This window comes from Apteryx rowi, unplaced genomic scaffold (genome assembly GCF_003343035.1).
Source record: "Apteryx rowi isolate R43461 unplaced genomic scaffold, aptRow1 scaffold_624, whole genome shotgun sequence".
NCBI lineage: Eukaryota > Metazoa > Chordata > Aves > Apterygiformes > Apterygidae > Apteryx > Apteryx rowi.
The window spans coordinates 388,264-406,957 of NW_020450899.1; the positions used below are offsets into that span (position 1 = coordinate 388,264).

General features: G+C 36.5%; 1 protein-coding gene across 1 annotated transcript; it reads left to right on the plus strand.

Annotated features, from left to right (window-relative positions):
* Nucleotides 1-2,720: 2,720 nt before the first annotated feature.
* Nucleotides 2,721-17,120, plus strand: FAM81A (family with sequence similarity 81 member A). The gene is made up of 8 exons (XM_026084018.1): nucleotides 2,721-2,767; nucleotides 4,020-4,293; nucleotides 5,070-5,188; nucleotides 11,664-11,793; nucleotides 14,148-14,254; nucleotides 15,488-15,623; nucleotides 16,003-16,198; nucleotides 16,631-17,120. The coding sequence occupies exons 1-8, from the start codon at nucleotides 2,721-2,723 to the stop codon at nucleotides 16,768-16,770; spliced, it is 1,149 nt and encodes a 382-aa protein (XP_025939803.1). The 3' UTR covers nucleotides 16,771-17,120.
* The last annotated feature ends 1,574 nt before the right edge of the window (nucleotides 17,121-18,694 follow it).

Below are 18,694 nucleotides of genomic sequence, written 5' to 3' on the forward strand. Positions count from 1 at the left end.
GGTCAGTGACTTAGGGAAACAATATAGAAGTATTGTAGGTTTGTATGGAATACCTGTTTTAAATCTCAAGTGAACTGTTAATTTTGGCAATCAGGCATACCACTTCTAACTGGGAAAGAAATCTTTGTCTCTTCCCTGGAACAAGGATATTTGGAATATTCAGTAAATTTAATAAATCACCCCAAATTTATTGGGTTAATATATTATGGTTTAAATTACAATGGTAATATCAAACAGAAGACAACCTCATTTTTAAAAAAAGAAAGCTAAACACTTAAAGCCAGTATTTCAACTGGCATCTATGCTGCTGCTATCAGTTTTGCACCATTAAATCTGGAGCCATGTGAAATTACACTCCTCAGGTACTATCCTAGGTATTAGAACTTATTTTTTCTTTTAGTTTATATTTATTACTTTGAATGGGTACCACACACACTCATAGAGAGGGAATATGTCATTAATTCTGACACCTAACTATTACTGTTCACTGGAAATACCTCCAAACTGCAACAAAGTTTTGTACACTTGCTGAACAGGATCCTTGCACATCCCTTCTGGATGTTGGAGCAGATCAAACCAGGAAATCTGACCAACGACTGAGGGAGATTTCAGTGTGTACTGAGTGATGTGCTTAAATTAACAACGCCAAATGAATGAGAAGTCCATCTGTGTACTTTTGTTTCATGTGCAGAGTTTCTCCAGACATTTGTGTTTAGCTGTATGGCTAATGGCAGTCAGGAAGAAAAAGTAAAAACTTCAAGCAATCCTACGCTAATTCTGCTCCAAATGTTTTTTTGAATTGATATGAAATGCATACCAAAGGCCATAGGATGAAACCACTGTGAGCTGAGGATTTTTTGTTTGGCTGTTTTTTATAAGGAGTATCCCACTAAGGTATTGCTAGACGTACATTTTAAAGACTTTAATATTTGTTCTTAGGTTTTTCAGGTAGCATCTAGTACTTTGCTGCTGTGATAAGCATAGCTCTACTTAAGCCAGTGGGATATTCCTGTGTTTACAGTTAAATTGTGTTTAAATGCTTTGCTGCATCAAGATCATTAAAATGTGCCATGGCCCAGAGGACTAAGAACAAATGAGCTCGGATCTGCTAAGAGCTTAGGCTCCATAGCAGGGTACCATCTAACCCCTCAGCACAGCGAGGAGTAGCTCCCCACCGGCTGGCGGAGGCGGACAGGGAACTCCGGAGGGGGACGGGGCTGCAGGACTGGCTGTTCGGTGCTGGTGTAGAACTGTGAATGCAGCAGCCGTCACAAGCGTCCCCAGCTCTTACAAAGTGCTTCCTACTCAGGGACATGTAAGAACTTAAACAAGGAGGTAGGTATCATTATCTCTGTTTTAAATATAGGGAAACTGAGTCATTGGACATGGAAATAACCTGTCCAAAGTCATCAGGATCAGAGACTGCGCAAGGAATTAAAATCAGATCTTCTGAATTCCAGTTTAGTGCCATTGCTGCTCAGCAACCCAGCCTCTCTTAAAACTATTTTTTTTCTAATTTGTAGTTTCTGAAGCACTGTGCTATAAATAGAACACGCATACTGTGACAATGTTTGCTCGCTGTTTTTTAGGCAGTGCTTTCATACGTTTCTAAAGCACAAACATGCTTTGCATTCTGAGATTTCCAAGGATACTCCTACCACTTTCTTATATTCAAAAGTTGATGGCTTTGTTTAAATAACCCTGATTTTCTCTTTCTATTTGTACACCATATTGCACCAGGTTTCATCAGCATTGCAAAATTGTTTTCATAGATCAGCCTTTGATTTTCAGTGAGGATTTTAGGATCCCAGGGAATTCAGGATCAGGCCTCCAGCAGGACTGTCATGCTCATTCATGCCATCTTCATATTAAAAAACATGCATTTGTTTTATATGGGGTGCAGTAGTTGGATTTGATTAAGGCTACCAACCTTTTTTTTTTTTTTAATTTTTGTCATCAGAGCAAAGCTACTGAGCCATATACTGGTCTCACACTAAGACAACTAAAATGTCTTACTGAAGCTATTTAACAGAGCTATCCTGGTTCAACATCTATCACAGTCTGGCTGGCTACGTCTAACAATTAAAAACAGAATTTATATACTTACCACATACAGAGTGTGGCCATTCAGATTTGAAAACAAATGGTTAAAAGACTCTGTTTTGCTAAATTATAGCGCCCACTAAAACAATTCAGTTAGGTATCTGACTGCCAGTATTTTTACGTGAAGAACACCTTATCCCTGATAATCTGTTGTCATGAAAAATTTTTACTGAATTCTTTAGCCCATGCATTCTTAAGCTTTACTATAATCTTGTATATCTTACTTTTGTATTCACTGACTGATAATGTCTGAGACCAGCAGACAGATTGGGGACAAGAAGTTTGTTTCCGTCCTGCTAAACCAGTTCTGTGGGTCAACAGCAGATTTCAGTTTCAAGGCTGTCAACCTTGCCCTTTTCAGGAGTATTGTTTTCACTATAAAAGGCTTTTTAGCTGTTTTTAGTTTTCATTCTTTTGCTCTTTTGTATCAATTTTTGTATGCATTTATTCCATAAGTGATTTTTAAACTCTTCTAAGATCAGAATTGTCAGCATAACCTTAAACTTTACTTAAAGGTTCACATAAAGCAAAAGCATTAAGTCATTTCACTGCCAGATATAAACTGTTAAATAATTCAATATGTACTTTTTCAACAGACATAAATTATTGACCGGAAAATGGCCCAGCGAAGCCCTATCTTCCCAACTCTTGCCCATTCTGAAAGGTACAGTCTGGAATGTAAAAAATAAAACCTTCATATTGCAGAGTATTATGTGACTCTCTTAATTCCCTATTTATAGTAATGCTGTAATTTTGAACTTTGGCGTTTAGTATGCAAAGTGAAATACTGTAGAGTCATTCAAATCATGGCCCAAATCACAATTCCTTACTTGGCTTCTACTTAACCCTTTTTCAAGGAAAATAAATGAAACTGTAACTGAATAAAAGTCCAAGGATACAATACTTTGGCCAAAGTCTTCTAACAGTATTGAATAAGTGTGAAAAGTCAGGGCAAGAACTGACCTTTGCTAGTCCTCATATATCTCTATCAACATCATTATGGTGATGATCACAGTAAATTGTGAATTTGGCTCATTAACATGAAACAGCATGGACAATGCACAGTAAATAACAGAGTCTGAAGAAAAACATCTCTTCTTTCAAAAGAGGTTGAACTCGTATCTTCTGCTTATACTTTTGAAAAATTTCCTTTATTCTTTACAGAACATAGCTGCTGAAAAAGACTGCATGCATCAATAGCCTGATTTTTTTAAGTTTGAGCATCAATGAACTTCCATTGCTTTTCATGGATGCAAGGCAGTGCAGAGCTCTCTCTCTCTCTTTTTTTTTTTTTGAGAATTTGACTTTTAAGACTATGAGAAGCCCTATGAAAAGCCTGTCATAATTTTGCTCTCTCCTCAGTTTCTACCTCTACATCTGTTCCTGTCCAGTTTAAGGGAGGACAAGCTTCTGTATGGTATTACAGTATAGCCGTATGTACAGAAAAAAAGGAATAGACGCAAGCTTCTCCTTTTTAATCTTGGTCTACTTTTATTTAATTTGCAGTATCTACTTTCTACAGTTACTGCTTTGATTAAGACTGAATGAAGATGAAAAGCATACAGACAAAGAGCATTACTTCTAAAATTCAATAAAAGTGTCTTGAGTTTGGGTTCTTAATCAAATTATCATTCTGAATTGCAACTACTTTTATAATGCTAATGTCCTTTTGTTAAGATTCTATCCCTTTGCAAGCTTCCTTAAAGAGTAGGAAAAAGATCCTGACCTGCCTTTGTACCAGATACATGTAGTAGCAAACAGTAGATCCATTTATTTGTAGCAGTGGGTCCTCTCTCTGTGAGTATGTTGGTGTTTCTACCCAGTACTGCTACTAAGATAGTACCCTAACATCTCCAGCTAAAAGACATTACGAGTTTTGGGTGAGCGCTTAACAATAGCTGAATATTCTTCACCAGACGGGTTCGAAACATACCACTGCATAGCCAAGCGTTGACAGCGGTCCCGTTGGCGTCTGCAAGCCTAGTGGATCAGCTAGAAGACAGGATCCTAAGCCATGAGAAAACAACGGCGGCCCTTGTGGAGCACGCTTTCCGCATTAAGGAGGACATTGTTTCCACTCTGCACAGAATGCAGAACAAAGGCGGGGGCGACCGCTTGGCTCGGCAGCTCTTGGAAGAACACATCCGAAACATAACCGCAATCGTGCGGCAGCTTAATCGGGACATTGAGGTATGTTCAGAATTTTTCATAGGACTAATACCATCCCAGCTACTTATTCCTTCTAATTTAGTAAGAACATTTAGCACAGGATAAGTGAAGTTAAGATAAGATCTGAAGATCCTGTAGGCTTGTAAGTTGTTTTTATAACTTGAAAAACTGTTTGCAAATTATATAATTCTTTCAATAGCTACAAAAATAGTTCAGGATATTAGCATATAAACACAGAAACCTTTGTGGTACTAATAAGCTTGCTTTCAAGAGCAACATGGAAAAGCTAGAGAAAATGAATTAATGTGACACTAATACCCAGCTGAACTTCAGTCCAAAGGCTGCGCTGCATAAACACTAGGAAATGCCTGAATTCTGCAATAACCTTTCTTTTACTTCCGACTTACTGACAACACAAGTAGCCAAACCCAAGTGCTCATTTTTATGAGCTAATTATATGCAGATATGTGGCTTCAGGTCTGACCTCTGCTGCAATGAGCAACATGGATGTGGTGGGAAAAACAGATGGATAAATGTCAGTATTTGAAGTCTTCATTCCATTGTCAATGTATACTTTATATAGATTATAGTATTTTATGTGCAGATTGGACAGTAAAAATAAGAAATAATAAATGACCTAAAGGTATCTGTTTCAGTATGATACCAGACAAAGGTTTTATTAAAGTAATAATAAAACCGTATCTGATTTTACTGAACTACTGAAAAATAAGGAGTGATTTTAAATGTACATTAAATGTGACAAACTGAATTTATATTTGCATATGGATGCTTTGTAGATGCTGCAGGAACAGATACGTGTCAGAGATAATCTCAGCTATGGAACAAATTCTACCCTAAAGAGTCTGGAAATGCGGCAGCTTTCTGGTTTAGGAGATCTTCGGGGAAGAGTTGCAAGGTAAATGTCAATATGGAAGTATATTTTGGGGACTAGCTAATGTTGTTTTAGTCTTGAAGTATGAATGTCAATGTTATTGATAAGGGTCTGAATTCAGCTTTGGCAAAATTCCCAGGATAATCTTGCTCACTGTTTTCAAGAAAACAAATAATAATCCAACATTCCAGTATTAAATATTAAATTTAACAATATGACCCTTAATTCCTGAAATTAACTTTGAATAAATGACCTCAGATTCCATAGCCGTTTGGTCTGGGTTTAGCTTTAGAAATTACTATGGTTAGATTGGTCTGTTTTTGAAACAAATTAATTAGCACAATTACTATAAAGGCAGCATGGAACAGTCTGCACTTGTAAAGAACATCATAATTGCACATTTTTGCATATATTTTAAGAAGTAAAAATATGGGCATTAAATTATTGGTTAGCCATTTTAAAAACATGGGCTACCTGACATGTAGGGAGCAGAAAAGCATATAATAATAGAGGTTTTCCAAGCTACTTCAAACTCTTGGTTACAACTGTGCAACTACACAGTCTTGAAGCTGTACCATCATTGGCACTTTTGCAAATGTACGTACAACAAAAATATTTGCTTAAGCGTCTGTAAAGATGAATTCAAAAGATGGAAGGTTTGTACAACTATGGAAACAGACCTACCTAATTTGTTATTTTGGCTGGTAATTTCAGTGGAATTACACTTGTCCTGAGTTTGTCCTATTATCTATATTGTATAGATAATTTCTTTCTTTTTTTGCACAACCAGTTCTGACAGCTATTTACCTTGGCTGATTTACTGATACCTTCAATAGCCTACAAAAAGTACTCAAGGAGGGATTTTCCTTTAATTAAAGTTTTCTGTTAGATTAATTGTTTGTCTTGGGTAGTCCAAAATTTCCACAATAACTTCATAGCCTACTTCATAAAGAATAGTGTAGAGAGGTTTTAAATACTCATTATGCACCTGATTTTTTTTAAAGTTACACACTGTCCTTTAATAAACAGGAATGTACTAGACAGGTTTATTTGTCTGATCAAAAAAGCAATTAAGAAATATTTATATGCCACTGAGGAATCCCCGCCCAATTTACATGCCTAGATCTGTTCTCTTTATGTAAAAGACCCACTCTGAGATCCTACAAGACGCTGAGAAAGGTCCATATTTGGAGCAACACAACTACTGCCAGTTTGCAAAGCTTTTATTCACATTGGTGAACAGTCACTCATGCAAATAGTGCCTTTACTTTCAATAAGAGATCTCACGTGAATAAGCACGTGCCAGCATGAGCCTCACGACGGGGCCCTACATGACTGAGTACTTGAAATGGGGAATGGTGGAGGACTAGCAGAGACTGTGCCAGGATTTCTTTTTTTATTTACTTAGGGCAACTCCCTTTCATTTCGCTTGGGCTGCAACTTACCTGAAAGCTGCAGGAGACTATACCAGTCTGCCTTATGGCAGACTGCGCAATGAAGGCCGCATGCTTGTGCTGATTACCGTAAGAGATTCAGTTTACTGTCTTTTAACTGTTACCTTCTATTCAGCATTAGGCACTCTACATAAGAACTTTCCTTGTGTGCAGAAGAAAATTAGCTTTCCTTTATCAGAAATCGAGTTAAAGCAGTGTTTCATAAGAGACAGTTATTTGCCCTTCTTTATTTAGTTTCTGCTATGAAAATTAGTGTTCCTGTGAATAATGATTATGGTAGTATCTAGAGACCATGAGCAAGATTGCAATCTTAAGCTATTGGTGCTATACAAATAGTTAATAGAAACTTTCCCTGTGATGAAACACTTTCTGATTACTCTATCCAATGTTCGTTATATAAAAGGGGATGAACTCACTTAATACAATTTTACTTTAACAATCCCTCCAGCAAAATCTAAGGAGTATATCTGGTCTTGCTGGCTTTCAGACGAGCTCAAAGACTGAAACCTTAGAACCATGATCAAGTTACTGTGGGTTACCAGCTTACTGGGCATCAGCGAAGTCAGTTCTGAGCCCTAGTGAAGGTGCCACGTATGCCTCCGGCTGCAGTGAAGGAGGCTCAGCTAACTGAACTCAGAGCTCCCGCTTGCTCTAGGCTAGAAGTGTGCACATGGACAATTGCTGGGACTCACTTTGTGTGTGGTGACTGACGACAAATTGCGTATGTTGATCCTGTACAAACTCTAGTGTCAATGTCAGGATTCTGGCCAAATTTCAGTTCCACTAATTACATGCATACTAACCATCCTATTCAACTTCAGTACTGCAGAAAGTATTATTTATTTCCTAACACCAACTGTTCTGTAACATATCAATACATCATTGAACAGCTGTCCTGTTAATTCCTGAGGGTTGCTGCTGTTAATGGTGAGAACGGGGATCACTACACACACATGCAGTTCTGGAGCACAGCTCCCAAACCACACTACCCACCGTCTGGAGAAGTGGGATTCGGACAGACCTCACCTGCATCAGCACATGAACTAAAAACCCTTGCAGGGGAAGGCTGTATCTACACTGCAGCTTGTGCCTCTAGGCCATTTCTAATTATGTATTATTTATCTATGGATGCGATGATAAAATATCATTACAGTGGTCAGCAAAAATGATGCTGTGCATTTTTCTAACAATCATTATTACTAATTTTAATATAAACAGTTACCTTTATTAAATTCAGTGACACATTACTAAAAGAGTTAACAGACCCAGATTACTCCAGCCTCCTGCCCCTGATGTTGGTAGTTTTATATAACACAGATTTACCGATTTTATTTCTAGAGATATTAGACAAGTACTGTCCTATCATTTATGTACAAAATATCTTATGGACTATGATGATTTCTCTGGAAAGTCTACACACAGGCAGCCTCATCAGAACAACAGCAATAGCTGTCTCTAGCGGCTGTCCGATAGCTGAAACCTCCAGGGAAGTGGCCACTATACATGTGTAGATTAGGCCTACTTTGCATATGCAGTTGATTTCTATGAGCATTATCGATCTGATTCATTCCACACACCCTGGACATATCACATGTTGGCAGATTTTGCTACACTGGACAATGAATCTGATGCATCTGGGAGGCACTACGTGTATGATCTTGGTAAGTACAATACATGTGCTGCACTCTGGGTACTTGCTGTGCAGGAGACATGCACAATGAGACCCACGCGGCCTTGCAGGTCCAGGCTATTCAGAATCTACAGCTCTTCTGTGCTTGCCCAGTGGATGCCCTGGACATATCAACTTGGTTTTCAGCTCCTTGTTTTTTCACTGAAACTTTGCCATTTTAATTGAAACATCTCCTGTTAATAATAACACAAGAATATTATAAATGTATACATGCCATGATGGCATATCTATATAGTATCCTATTGCAGAGTATTGATGTAGTTCTCAGCCTTATCTAGTCACTGATGATACAGAATAGAACAACCATCAGGTTTTGATTTCTTAAAGATCACCAGCAACAAAATTACTCTACAGTGTGCCAGAAAAATAACTACTGCCTTTGCAAACTATGATTTGGAAGACATTTTTTTGAAAATTTCACTGTTTATATTAAACATTATTGATTTCTGGATTTATACTGTATCCTGAAACTGTGAACACTTGGCACTACAAAATCATCTCTCCATTTATTCTTCATTTACTGGTTGCACATAAGTACACAGCTTGGTAATTGGAACTTTTAGAAAATGCCCTCCAAAATCAAGTAAGAGTAAAACAAACCCATTTTAATGCATATTTGCCCCAAATTTCAACAGTGTGTACTTGCAATTGCACATGAAAAACTACAACGGGTTGTTTGTATGGCCTACTTCAACATTTTAGACATGAAGACAGAGAATTATTTGTTGTGCATTTCTTTGTACAAAATGGCTTTGTATACAATCTTAACTGTTGTGTGAGCAAGCTAGAAATATACCTATTTTTTTTAATTGACTTTTCATATCCTTATCCTCACCTCTTATGGTTTTGACTAGTATTCCTCCTAGAACTCTTAATCCATTTCTCATTGCTTTCCATGCACTTTTAAGATGACCAAACTTCAAAAAAGTTGTTTTCAACTTCTGTCTTTATATCCACACTCCACTAGCTACATTTATATAGATGGTCCGATTTTATTACCTAGGTATTAAATATTTCTGAACATTGGATTTAAGCTATATTTTAAAAAATGATTTTAGAGTCACTTATCATGAATCTATAAAGAAACATCAAATTGGAACTTTCAGAGATACAAAAAATTCAGTGGGGATTTGTCTAATTTTAGGGTTTTTTTAAACAAGGAAAAAGTCCAAACTCTAATGAGTAGTTTTTTTCAGATTGCTCATTTTCTTCAGACTCATCATGTAGTGTGAACTTGAATCAAAATTGTTGAAAAGACCATGGTTTTCCATATGCAAATCTTACTAATGTATTTTTGGCCATTTGAAAGCTAGTAGAAGCCTGGACTAAAATTATTTAATTGCTATAAATCTTCAACTTGAAATGTACACTGACAAAACCGATATCAGAATCTAATTCTGTGTTTGCAGCATACTAGTGTTTTCTTCCAAGTGAAAACTCACCAGGTGTTTGTGAGTGCATACAATACATAGAGCAAAGAGATGTCTTCTCTTTGACCCCTCTAATATATGGAATATTGTTTGAAAGAAACATAGCAGGATAAACATCAAATACATTCCATAACTACAGACAATGGGATTTAAAATTCACTTCAACTTTGTTTTAAATGGTGCTGATTACAGTATACCTGTAGAAATACTAAGTAATCTCATTAATATACACCAGGCTGACACTAGCATAACACAGATCGGAACTTTTACTATTTCAGTTACCTTACAAATATATGACCTCTCTGATCATATAAGTGAGTTCCCCAGAGAAGAGATGCACTGTAATCAAATCCAAAACAATAATTTGCCTGAAAACAATTACAGATGCCTGCTGTTCACATTTGCTGCAGTAGTTGCAAAGCTGTTGCTTTTTATATTTTCTGTCATGCCTCAGGGAAACAAAACTAACCACTTATTTGAGTCCATAGGCTTTTGGTGAATAGATACTAGATGATTTCATTCCTCTGCTTTTCTCTGATTGTAATGGCATGGAGGGATTTGACACCTCATCTTTCTAAACAGGCAGCCTGACTGTAAGATCTACAAGTACGGTTCACTGCTATGTAAATGTTAGCTGGTCTTTCTACAGATATTACTAACTGTTCCCACTATGCTGAGCTGCTAAATGATTTTCCACAGTTTTTCTAATTTTTATGCATTATTTTGCAGTACTTATTATTTTTGTATTGAAATTGTACCATATTATTAAGCAGATGCTCTATTTGTCATTTTAGCTATTACTTTCCTTTCATGTTTAATGATAACAATGGTAGTTACTATAATGGAGATGAAGAAAATGCATGTTGAAGTGAAAGCTTTCCAACTGAAATGTGACTTAAAAAAATGTTAAAATGTGTCATTGGTTTGTGTAATGACTTAAACTGCCGTAGTTGTCCAATTTTTACTGCCTTTTTCTCCCTCAAATTGTCAACTGCTGCCTGTTCTACATCAGTTTCATGTATCAGATTTGGTAACTTTGGCCATTACATATCTCCCTTAACAAAAAATATACATGACTCATACTTCTCAGAGGTCTTACTCCTGGAATTACAGTACCTATATTTTTACAGCTCAGTTAATGCCCTTACTGTATTACTGTAGACGAAACCCATCTGACAAAATCATTTTTGAAATGTGGTAGAAAATGCACAGATTCTATAGCACATTTGTCCTGAAAATGTTAGGGCATAGAGAAGTTTTCCAATGTGAAGAAAGGAATCAATAATTATTATGTTTCAGTACTGCATTTTTTAGTCCTTAGTGAGACAAAATTGCCATTGCTTTAAATGACAGTTTTAGCTAAATATAGATAAGTGGCTGTAATTTGCCTCACATTGCTTACTACATGCATTAATTGTGTACTGCTATTTTGCAAATAAAAGTATAAATAAGAATGCAAACCTCAGAAGAACACAGTTACAATATGGAAAAAATAGTCTTCATAATTGTTTTTTCATTACATATAATAAGTAAACTCTGTGATGTGACTTACTGAAATCAAGCTAAAGGCCAAATTATACACACATTAGCAGCTGTCTGGTAGAGTATGGGAAAAGTATAACTTACTGAAATTCTGCATCTTTGAATTTCTAATGTGATTTCCCCAACTCTGATAACAACACAGTTAATACCTATTACATCAGAGCTGAGAAAACAGGAGTGTGCTTGTTAGACTATTTGACTCCTATTCCCATTTGGGAGCAATTTTCTGAATATTATGAGATATATCAGCATTTCTTAGAACCTTATAACATGATGTTTTGCTAGACAGCTTTCACAGAAATGCCCATTCTGGAATATATAATTTTAAAAGCCTGGCCCTTACATTCTATTCAGCTGTTGATTGGTATCATTTATCCAAACAGGTGTGATGCTGGGTTAGCCAGACTGTCTGCAGAGCATAAAATTACGTATGAAAGACTTCAGAGCCTAAGTAAAGATCAACACACCTCTAAACTGATCTTAGAATCTAAAGTCAAAGAGGCAGAAATACAGGTATGGTATGTAGACCGAAGTGCTCCGCGAATGGGTAAGAGTTATCATCTAATTCACACAGACACCAGCATTGTTAGCTATTATCATGGGAGGTCACAGATTTACAAATGGAGAGATATCTGCTCAGAGTCCTTATTACATTGAATACTGGTACCAAGCTGCATTCCTGTATTGGTCTGAGAAAAAAAAAGTCCTTAGCTTGCTGCCTTTTGCATGCTCTGTAAAGGGGGCTAGTATCATTTTAAAGGTACCTAAAAGAACTCCTGGAATGAGAAAACTTCAGTGACGACTAAAGAGAAAACTTTCTTGAGGGTAGATTGTTAACACAGATGCTATACAAAACTCTTGTAAAAATGCAGGCACCAGAGTTTCTCCCTGTGTGTTTTGACTTATCCAAATATTTTACCTGAAATGTTCATCTGGGATCACAAGTCTATTCCAAGGACCGGATTGTAGGAAGTGATGCCATGGCCTAGCTCTTCCTATTTCTGCCTCCTTTTCAGCAAAAATGCAAGTGAGAGTAGAACAGTTTTTGTTTCTGTGCTGTTATATGCTCTGATGCAGTCTAGATCTGTGTCTGGGAAATTAATAATTGCTAAACACAATAAGTAAACTCAGAGAATTAACCAATTGTATTGTACAGTCAGAAAGCAAAATCTATCCCAGGATATTTCTTGGAGTTGGGCAGAAAAGACATCAATGGAGACATTCTCTATGATTCTGTCATATTTACAGGTTTAAAAAATAGAAGGTCTAAATTCCATAACCTATTACAGGACCAGGTCACTCTTTATCTTCTGAAGTGGCAAGCAAGCATTTCTATCATATACAACAAAAATCGCATTGCTCTAAAGCTTGGCATAGATGAGACATTTTTTTCTTTGTGTGTGTGTGTGTGTGTGCGCACCACAAATAAAGAAATGGTGCATTTTCTACACTTACTAAATTATCAGAGTATTTTATAAACTCACAATATGCTATGCTAAGAAACACAAATATCTCATCACAAGATATTTTGGAAAAAATCCGGTAAATTAAAAACATAGTTTTAAGTAGCAACTTATAAAATTTAAATTTCACAAAGACTGTGAGTTGGCTTCCTGGAAGCAAGAGGTCTACCTTTGGCAGAATGAAATAGCATTGTGGCCAAGAAGAAGTTAGGACTGGAATAAAGACGTAATGTCTCCCAATGTATGTGCACGGACATTAATAGCTATTAGGGGTATTTTGCTACAGATTCAGCCCTTACAGATGCAGACTGGGGAGAAGAAAGGTGAAGAGGAGAAAGTACCTATATGTTCGTGTTGCACTAAGTGACTTGGATATTTATATGACCAGAGTACACACTTATTAAGTCCCTGTTTCCTCGGTATAAAAATAGATCATACCTCATGCACAGCCATGCCCTTTCATCTTCCCCCCAGCTTTTTGCATAACTTAGAAGTATATTTGGGACAATGGAGTTGACTCTTGGCCTTCCCAGGCTGATTTCATGTGTATGTGAACACTGGTTTTGAAGGTCTGCAACACAAAGCTGGCTTGGGGTTCTGTGACTCCAGTAATCTGTCTGCTGGGGTTTTCTTCCATTCTGTATGAGAATGGAAGGGAGCACTAAATGCAAGCAGAGGCTTAAGATATTAAGGATACTGCATACTTCCATCTCAGTGTCTTCCCATTTTCCTAGGCAACAAAACCATTTTACATCTTCATTTTATGGCGGGTAAATGGTTAAAATTCACTTTAGCTTCCTCGAAAGACTCTGGATAGTACCTTGGCATGTTAGCACGCTAGGAACATATTGTCACGCATCTTGTAAAATCAGATATATGCCTCTAAATATAAAACAGAACTTTGTAAAACTGGGATGATTGTTTTCGTGAGAAATATTTTGTTAGTAATAGGATATCTCCAATTAAATCCAGCAATTTTATCAATATAATAGCCATTATATATGAAGTGCTGAAGAATATCACTCAGTATTGGTGGAGTGCTTTGCTATTCATTTATTCTGCTTATGTGATATGTTCAGATGTATGGCTCTTGTAAATTCAGGTATCTCATGGATGGATCTTGTGAATTCAGGTATCTCAAAAGAGAGAGCAGGCAGATGCTTTCAAGGCAAGACTGCTCAAGCTAATTATGGCTGACAAATTACAGTTTTCTCAATGTTGCTGCTTTTGTTTTGTGAGATGGTATATTTTTCATGCTAAAAAGATGTGCAAATTTGATAATTTGGGAAATGTCAGCAAAAATGGCCCTTCTTTAATATCTCCTCTAATGTTATGAAAACGTCCCAAATGAGATTACATGATAAAATCTTGTCGAAAACTAGTAAATTCAGAATTCTGTTTCAGATTTCTCATCTTCTGAGCAGAGTAGAGCAATCAATAATGCAACAAGAAGCAAAGCTGAAGATCGCCTACAAAGAGAGCAACCAACAGCTCCACCTGCTGGACATTAAGTGAGTACTCGCCTTCCGGGACAGCCTGCCTTGTCACCACCGTACAGCCCGAAAACCAGAGGGCCTTTGCATGCCTGTAATCTTCAGTTAAGGGACAGGTCTGCAAAAGCATTTAGCTGTCTAAATATGTGGATGTCACATGGTGTGTCAAGTGGTACTGGTTTGCAATGAGAAATAAGCCCCTAATCTGGTTAGGCATTTTTGAAAATCCCATTAAGTCCCTAGCTAAATATTCAGGCAGAACTTGTATTAATGCACATATAGTAAGTATTTTTGTAGAAGTGGCCCAGTACCATTTTGCAAGGAACTCATAAAGCAAAGAACGGCACATGTGAGTGCAGAGAGCTGGGCAAACCGGGAAGCCAGTCCCACAATTCACCAGGGGTTGCTGCTTTAAATTGGCTGCAGATATGTGTATACAACTACCTCGAACGCCTGAATCATCAGTGATGAACTAACGACGCAAACAGCTAAGAATTTAAACTACTACTAGAGATTTATAGGCATATATTTAATCCAAATATGGACTCCTCTCCACGCATTTCATTCAGAGGCAGTTCTGGCTTAAGCTGCCCTTCTCTTTCCCCCTTACCACTTATTGCCATCCTCATGCAATCCCATCAGTTATGTCAGTAAAACTATTAAAAAAGACAGATAAGAGATCCAGATTTCAAATATTCATTGTAAAAAAGTTTTTTTTCCCCTCTTTGATCTTTTCCCCACTCTGTCTTAAGAAACAGTTTTACTGGCACAAGTGGTTGGTGTAAACTTGAGGTAGGTATAGGTGACACGAGTCAGGGCTATACAAACGGCCATTGCTACTAGCAGAAATGGTTATCAAATCTGTATTCAGGCTTAAGATCCATGGACATGAAGATTATAACACGAATGGATGATCACATTCTGTTTCCTAAACTGAGAAGAATTTGCATCTATCTTAGGATCATATATATTATTTGCATTTGTATTTGAGGCATATTGCCTCAAAATGTTGCGATGTGGTTCATATAAATAATTGCTATTTTGTCGTGTTCTTTCATGCTTTATTTACTAAAATAATTAAATATGTTACTTTATCCAATGTAATAGTCTTAAAGTTCATAATTTCACCTTAATATGTCAAAAATGTATTAAATTACCATTAAATTTTTATGAAAATCATCATAAACAATCACTGCTGAATGGCCAAAAGTTCTGCTCTCTTATATCTCCTAATTTATATTATGCTCTTAGATTAAAAAATGCTATTGAGGAACTCAGCAGCCAGATTTTGTCCGCACGTAGCTGGTTGGAACAGGAACACGAGAGGATTGAAAAAGAGCTCGTGCAAAAAATTGACCAGTTCTCACTGACTGTTAAGGAAAACGCTGTAAGTTTCAATAAAAATGTTCTAATAATACTTCTCAGAAAGTACACAAAAGCATTATTAATAACAATATAATGTAACTGAGCTATTATTTGAGTGGGGTTTTCAGTATCTGTGTAACTCTCTTCCCACTGATGTCAAATATAACACTCACATGGCCTGAGAATCTTGAAATAAATCAGAACACTTTTAAACACATCAGTATTTTAGCCTACAGTAATCAAGACAGTTTAAGATGTTTTATGAAATAAAGTATAATTCCTTACACCTTTAAATTTCACATAGGACATGATAATTAATTAATACCTATTGCATATCTGGAAAAGACCACTCTAATTTCATATGCAGAGTAACCCATTAAAATTATTTTTCTTGGCACCAGGAAATGAGTGAAAGGGCTATAGAGATGAAATTCAACCAAATGTCAGAGAAAATTGATAAAATAGAGGAACTGCAAAAGATAACCATGGAAGCACATGAAGCAAAACAGAATGAAGAAAAGATAAATCTTCGTATCGGCAAACTTCAAAACGAGATTAATGAAGATATAAAAGAAATGAAAGCTGAAGTTAATGCTGGTAGGACCATAGTTAACAAGTTCTTTATTCTGAATTATGGTGACAGTGCTTGACCTATAATAATTTGCAAAATGTGTTTGATTGTACCAAAGTAGTTTAAAGACTTTGGGGGACAGATGTAATGGCTGCACCTGTGGCATCCAGAAGGATTTTCACTAAGTTTGAAATTCACAGCAACAAGAGGTGACATCCTATTAGCTCAAAATTGTTCCCCCCCCCTTATAAAATGTACCCAGGCATAGTTTGGCTGCGTTCGGGGCATTTTTTGCCATCAGCACAGCAGCACAATTAAAGCCCTATTTTTCTTGTGGACATTTGCCATCCTCCTAGTGTAAAAATGAACTGTCATGGTAGAAAGTGTATCCTGATATTAGTTATCTCATGTTCTTTTGCTTTTGATTATAAACTAATTCAACTTTCGCCTGCAATTAGGATTTGCAGCTATCTATGAGAGCATTGGGTCTCTACGACAGGTTCTAGAAGCAAAAATGAAACTTGACAAAGATGAACTCCAGAAGCAGATCCACCAGGTGAAACAGGAGCTTCCACCATGGGCAGAGGCTGGACCGTGACGGCAAGATTTTGTCTGAGAGCAGCTTGCTTACCTGTCTAAATAGCCAGGCTATAACCTTGTTCCAGTCTGTAATCTAAATGAAATGCATGTACCACATGACATGCTGCTGTCCCACAGGTCTGTATGTTGCTCTAAGTGGCAAATGCAAGCTTTTAATAGATCAACTGACAAGAACCTTTACAGCCTTCAGGTGCTGATTTGCCACTGCACTACTCCTGTTGGTTTCAGGAGATTTACAACTGTGTAAAACAGGAGTAATATATTGGTGAAGCTGGCACCTAATTTGCTAAAGGCGTATCAGTGGTCTCTAGTTTTGTAGGCTTGATCAGGCAGTTATATGCTTATATATATAAGCATCTGCACTCTCACTATTATTATTTTCTTTTTAAGAACAAGTTGATATCACTTGTTTAGTATCAGGTTGGCAAGGTTCTCCGTCTTGACATAGATTACTGTCTTTGAAGTCAATGGACATTTTTACAGTGACTTTCTATACTATTGACTTCCTAGGAAACAGAATTGGCACTGACCAGACCAATTTTCAAAACCTAGATACCATTAGAAAATCTTTATTTAGTTTTACAAATACCCTCTCTCTCTCTCTCTCTATGTGTGTGTGTGTGTGTAAACTAAATAGTGTTATATAATGTAGTTGTAGACTAAAATGACTCATGAGCAACATAATAAACTTAACTCGTGTATTTAAGTATTGTGACCTTTCTAAATTAATAAGCAAGTGGAGATGAGATGGGGTGAAAGATCTATATACAGTATTTTATAACTAGGCATGTGTTCCTGTGACTTGTTCCATTATATCAGTAAAAACTTTGAAGGTTTAAAGACAAAAGTAAAAGTGATACTCTAAAATATTCTGGAGAATGTAAGGTAAAATAAAATGTTTATGATCTGCTTAGCAATTTTTATTGATGAAGTAAAAAAAATGGCTCCTCAAATTGAGGTAATTTTAATAATTTAGTATATTCAAATTGGTAATTGAATTTAGAGTATTTCCAAATAAAAATGGTGCTTATTTCCATTCCCATAATAAATTACACAATGAAAGCCAGCACCCATATGGTATATTAATCTAGACTGGAAAATAAATATTTTTATTTTACATGTTCATTCATAGCTTAATACTGCTCTTAATGTTTTCAAATCATGCAGGATTAAGCATTCATGAAGAATAAAAGGCCTCATCCAGTATCCTATTTTACAATTAATATTAACTAATGAACAAAAATACTATTAACTTATATAGGCATTACTGTTAACATATACAAGTTAACAGGGTATCTTTGTACTGTCTTTAACGGACTTTTCTTTTGGCCAGTATCCCTAAACAGTGTTCCTATTTGGACAATCAGTGGCGAATACCTCGGCACTTCCATGAAGCGGGGTTTGGCCCGGGGAGTTACCACTATAAAGACTCAGTGACTTGAGTAGGACAGCACAGCGTGTAAAATCAAGAAAATCCCTAAGGCTTTGCAGGATTAGCGCCTAAGTTGGTATTCACTTCCTACATAGTTGAAAGTATTTTAATGTATCAAAGATACCTGAAATTTTTACGACTTCAGTTTCCAGTGCTCTCTGATAACAAAACTGCCTCTCTTATTCCTATTTTGTATCATCTAACTATGTGTTGTGAAATATTTTTACAGTGGCAGCTAAAGGAAAAGCCCAGTTCACTGAAGGGAGACAATGAAATGTTTGCAGATATTTCTTAAGAAACATCTTAAGAATTCGTTCTTTCTTCATGTCTGTATTCTTATCTATTCTTAAATATTTCGCCATGTGCAGTAGAGAAGCTATCACCGGCGTTTTGTAAAAAACATCCCAACAAACAAACAAAAAGAGACAGAACAAAAACTCAACAACTTTTTTCTTCTGTAGTTGGAAATCTGTACCTGAAAGAATCTTGT